Here is a 5645-nt window from a genome sequence, read left to right as displayed (position 1 = left end):
CAGTACTCTGGGTTTGTGGAAGAGTGTGTGGTGTGTATGCGGGGGAGGGGGGGGGGAGTGTGTGTGTGTAGTGGTGTGCTGTGTGTGGTGTGTGTGTGTGTGTGTGTGTGTGTGTGTGTGTGTGTGTGTGTGTGTGGGTGTGTGTGTGTGTGTGTGTGTGTTGTGTGTGTGTGTTGTGTGTGTGTGTGTGTGTGTGTGTGTGTGTGTGTGTGTGGAGCGCCCTCTCTTCTAATGGATGGACCCCAAGGGCCTCAGAGAGAGGGGGAGGAGACATCCAGCATGCAGTGTGGCTGCTGGGATTATAACACACACAGTCAACTCAAACACATCCAATCATAGCAGATGGACACAAACACAATCTCATGTCATTCCATAATGAACTCAGCTGTTACTGTTTATGCCAGTCTTGCCTCTCTGCCCCTCTTTCTCCACCCTGCACATAGACAGGTTTTGGAAGACCAGAGCACAATGCTTTAGTGCCAAACTAACTATGCCTCTGCCCACTAAGAAGCCTAACAACACAGGTACACACCCTCTGGCACACATGCATACATACAGTATCTACAGTGTTAATACATAGCTTTATAGCCTGGTATTATTGACTGACTATGTCAACTAAATGTTGTTGGACTAACGCTCTGTTCTCTCCCATCCCTGAAAACAAGGCAGTCTAATGTGTCTAAAGATTGATTTGATTGTTCTTAGATAATTGATTGATTCGGTGTCCATGTTGACCTGACTGTGGACTGACTGTGTGTCTTCTCTCTCTCAGGACAAGGCAGCTTCTGGAGAGTCTGAGCCACAGCTGAAGCAGCAGTTCAGAGGACAGAGAGAAGTTCAGACACGGCCGAATGATGGACTTCACCATGAGTGGAGACTCAGATGTAGTTGTTTGGCTGTGTGTGCACAAACATTGCGTTGTGTGTTTTGTGTTGGCTTTTGTCTGTAAGTTGTGTTGTTGTTCAGTGTGTGTTGGTGGTGTTGTGTGTGTTTGTGGGGGGGTGGGGTGTGTGGGTGTGTGTGCTGCGAAGACTTATGCATAATTATGAAGAGGTGTGTTGGATTGTGTTAATGTATTGGTTTACATCCACTCTCTCCCCTCCCTCCACAGGCAGCCCCAGTGGTGGTCTGATTCCAGGATGTTCCGTGAGGCCCAGCGGGGTGCCGAGGCAACAGCGAACCGCACATTAAACGACCCATGAATGCTTTCATGGTCCTGGGAAAGATGAGAGGAGGAAGATTTCCAGGCTTTTCCCCGTAACATGCACCAACTCCAACTATCAGCAAATCATCGGTAAGACTAAGACCCCCTCCAGCGGGGAGAGGCAGGGAGAGAGGGGTGTGTGAAGGGGAGAAGGAGTGTGCCTGCCTCTGTTCCAAGAAGAATAGAGAGAGAGTGGAAGTATGAGAATGGGGGAGAGAGAGGAAGAGAGTGCGTGAGAATCGTGTTATACCTGATTGAGCTGATCCCTTGTGTTGCAGCCGGCGCTTCTTTCTGCTCTCTCTCTCTCTCAGCTCTCTCTCTCTCTTGTCGTCTTCTCTCATCTCTTTCTCCTCCTCTCTCTTTCCGTCTTCTCTCCCCCCTCTTGGTTCCTCAAGGTGAGAAGAATACATGATCTGTCTGCACTCTTCCCTCCTCAAACTCCTCTCTATGGAAATTACATCGTCCATGTACTTGTTAATGTAACATTGTGGTGTATGCATGCTTGCCTGCCTGTTCTTGTGTGTGTTATTTGTCGTGCGTCTCCTCTCTTCCCCTACACACCACATCGTACTCAGTCATTGTCTACTGGCTCTGTGTGGCCCTATCGCACACCGTACGCTCCTGTCCTCTCTTTGGTAGACAGCAGCACTCTGATTGAACAGCATTTTTGTCCTGTCCTTATCTCTGGTTGCCTGAACATGCTGTATGTGTAGTAGCTCGCAGCTGCTACCTGAGACAGAGGGCGGGACGCGTCCCCAGAAAGACACACGAATCGTCTAAGGTGGGAGAGAGAGACGCCTACAAATCCACACACACACACGACACAACACGACACACACACTGTTCCACCGTTCTCACAAGAAGGGTATTGTGGGAACTAGGCTTAAATGACTTAGCTCTGGAGAGAGAACGGAGAGCTTCAACACGATGATATTTAATTTTTCAATTATGCATTAAAACAAGCCTCTCCAGTCCTGTGACATTTCCACCTTGAGGTGACATTTAAAGAGCTCCTAAACGTTTTATACACTGGGAAATCTGGTTTTTATGGGCCGCTCTCGAATGTTAACAGAAGGAGTTTTCTATTCCAAGCAGGGAAGGAAGGGAAGGAGTGGTGCTAGCTGAACGCAGGCCAGCACAGACAGCGTTTTACCCATTAACATACAGACAGTAAGCAGAGTGTAATTCAGCCCAGAACACACACACCACACATCCACACACACCACTAACCATGGGGCCAGATGCAATCGAGATAGACACAAGGCACGCTATACTCACTGCAGCCAGATAATACTGTAAAGAGCCAGATTGAGAAGATGTGTTTTGGTGGGTTTAGAATTGGGTAGGCCTTCTGCAAAAGAGGCTGGTGGAACATATTGGACTTTGGTTATTTAAATACATATAGTACGCTTGCTTGTGGTCGTCGCAGCTGTGTGGCTGTGTGGCTGCTGCGTGGTGGTGTCACTTGTTATTTTATAGTAAAGCGACAGAGTGAGGTACTCATTTTGAACTCTAGATGAGATGAGCACAGGAACGAGGACAACACTTAAAAACCTGCTTTTTCAAACTCTCTTCCTCTCTCTCTCTCTCTGCCTCTTTCTCTCTCTCCTCCTCTCTCTCTCTCTCTCTCTCTCTCTCTTCTCTCCTTCCTCTCTCTCTCTTCCTCTCATTCTCTCTCTCTCTCTCTCCTCTCTCTCGCTCCCTATCTCTCAATCTCCTTCTCCTCTCTTCATCTCTCTCTCTCTCTCCTCTTCTCTTTCTCCCTCTCTCTCTCTCTCTCTCCTCCTCGGCTCCTCTCTCGTGTGTGTGTGTGTGTGTGTGTGTGTGTGTGTGTGTGTGTGTGTGTGTGTGTGTGGAGCGCCTCTCTCTCTAATGGATGGACCCCAAGGGCCTCAGAGAGAGGGGGAGATAGACATCCAGCATAACCATGCAGGTGGCTGCTGAGATATAACATACACAGTCATACTCACACACACACACACACACACACACACATCCAATCATAGCAGATGGACACAAACACAATCTCAATGTCATTCCCATAATGACATCAGCTGTTACCTGTTTTAGTGCCAGTCTTGCCCTCTGCCCCTCTTATCTCCACCCTGCCACATAGACAGGCTGTTTGAAGACCAGAGCACAATGCTTTAGTGCCAACTAACTATGCCCTCTGCCCCCACTAAGCAAGCCTAACAACACAGGTACACACACCCTCTGGCACACATGCAACATACAGTATCTACACGTGTTAATCAATAGCTTTATAGCCTGGTTATTGACTGATATGTCAACCTAAAATGTTGTTGGACTAACGCCTGTGTCTCTCTCTCCCCTGAAAACAAGGCAGTCTAATGTGTCTAAAGATTGATTGATTGTCTCTAGATAATTGATTGATCGGTGTCCATGTTGACTGACTGATGGACTGACTGTGTGTCTCTCTCCTCTCCAGGACAAGGCAGCTCTGGAGAGTCTGAGCCACCAGCTGAAGCAGCAGTCAGAGGACAGAGAGAAGTTCAACCACGCCATGATGGACTTCACCATGAGTGGAGACTCAGATGGTATGTGTTTGTGTGTGTGCACAAACATGCGTTTGTGCTTTGTCTTAAACAGTGTGTGTGTGTGTGTTTCTAAGACTGTATGCATATATGAAGAAGTGTGTTGGATTGTGTTAATGTATGTGTTTACATCCACTCTCTCCCCCTCCCTCCCACAGGCAGCCCCAGTGTGTCTGATTCCAGGATGTTCCGTGAGGCCCGGGGCCGAGGCAACAGCGAACCGCACATTAAACGACCCATGAATGCTTTCATGGTCTGGGCAAAGGATGAGAGGAGGAAGATTCTCCAGGCTTTCCCCGACATGCACAACTCCAACATCAGCAAAATCCTCGGTAAGACTAAGACCCCCTCCAGACGGGTAGAGGAGGGAGAGAGGGGTGTGAGAGGGGAGGGAAGGAGTGTGCCTGCCTGCCTGCCTTTTAAGGAAGAATAGAGAGAGAGTGGAAGATGGAGGACAGGGGGAGAGAGAGGGAGAGAGGCGTGAGAATGCGCGTTAACCTGATTGAGCTGATCCCTTGTGTTGCAGCCAGGCAGCGCTCTCTCTCTCTCTCGCTCTCTCTCTCTCTCTCTCTCTCTGCGTTCCTCAGGTGTAGAAGAATACATGATCTGTCTGCCCTCTTCCCCTCAACTCCTCTCTATGGAAATTACATCTCCATGTACTTAGTTATGTACATGTGTGTATGCATGCTTGCCTGCCTGCTTTCTTGTGTGTGTTTGTGTGTGCGTCTCTACTCCCTTCCTCCCTAGCCACACCACATCCGTACTCAGTCATTGTCACTGTGCTCTGTGTGGCCCCTATCGCACACCGTACCTCTGTCTCTCTTTGTGACAGCAGCACTCTGATTGACAGCATCTTTTGTCCACCTGGAGAGAGAGGGAGGGTGGGAGAGAGAGAGAAGAGAGCGAGGGAGAGAGGAGGGAAGAGAGAGAAGAGCGAGGGAGGGAGAGAGAGAGAGAGAGGGAGAGAAAGAGAGAGAGAGAGAGAGAGAGAGAGAGAGAGAGAGAGAGAGAGAGAGAGCAGAGAGAGAGAGAGAGAGAGAGAGAGAGAGAGAGAGAGAGAGAGAGGAGAGAAAGAGAGAGAGAGCGAGGAGAGAGAGAGAGAGGGAAAGAGAGTTGAAAGCAGGTTAAGTGTTGTCCTCGTTCACTGTGTCATCTCATCAGAGTTCAAAATGAGTACCTCATTTCTGCTTTTAACTTTATAACACACACACTAAGCGCGCAAGCTGAACACACACCACCTACAACAATGGCGCCAAGCAGACCACACACACCGCACACACCGGCGTGCGGGACACACAGCAAGCGCGCACGCAATGTTATTTAAATACAAACGTCCAATATGTTCACAGCCTCTTTGCAGAAGGCCTACCAAATTCTAAACCACCAAAAACACATCTTCTCCAATCTGGCTCTTTACAGTATATCTGGCTGCAGTGTAATAAGCGTGCCTGTGTGTCTATCATGCTCTGGCCCAGTGTGTGTGGTGTGGTGTGTGTGTGTGTGGTGTGTGTGTATCTGGGCTGAATTTACACTCTGTTACTTACTGTCTGTTAATGGGTAAAAGCTGTCTGTGCTGGCCTGCTCAGCTAGCACACTCCTTCCCTTCCTTCCTGCTGGAATAGAAAACTCCTTCTGTTAACATTCGAGAGCGGGCCCTTATAAAACCAGATTTCCCAGTGTATAAAACGTTTAGGAGCTCTTTAAAATGTCAAACACAATCCCAGAGGTCTGGGGAGAATGTCACGACTGGAGTGCTTTTTTAATGCATAATGAATTATATCAATGTCGTTGAAGCTCTCCGTTCTCTCTCCAGAGCTAGTCATTAAGCGCTAGTTCCACAAATACGCTTCTTGTGGAGAACGGTGGGAACAGTGTGTGTGTGTGTG

The 5645-nt window shown here is 48.6% G+C and overlaps 1 protein-coding gene across 1 annotated transcript in view; it reads left to right on the top strand.

Moving 5' to 3' along the window:
• Positions 1–5645, top strand: part of sox5 (SRY-box transcription factor 5) — a 144130-nt gene that overhangs the window by 133685 nt on the left and 4800 nt on the right. The window contains 2 exon segments of the mRNA XM_070438510.1: positions 3654–3762; positions 3918–4091. Coding sequence (XP_070294611.1) covers positions 3654–3762; positions 3918–4091 — 283 coding nt within the window.

This window comes from Salvelinus sp. IW2-2015, unplaced genomic scaffold, assembly GCF_002910315.2.
Source record: "Salvelinus sp. IW2-2015 unplaced genomic scaffold, ASM291031v2 Un_scaffold987, whole genome shotgun sequence".
Lineage (NCBI taxonomy): Eukaryota > Metazoa > Chordata > Actinopteri > Salmoniformes > Salmonidae > Salvelinus > Salvelinus sp. IW2-2015.
Note: the sequence above shows the minus strand (reverse complement) of the source record. Positions and strands in the feature narration are given on the sequence as shown.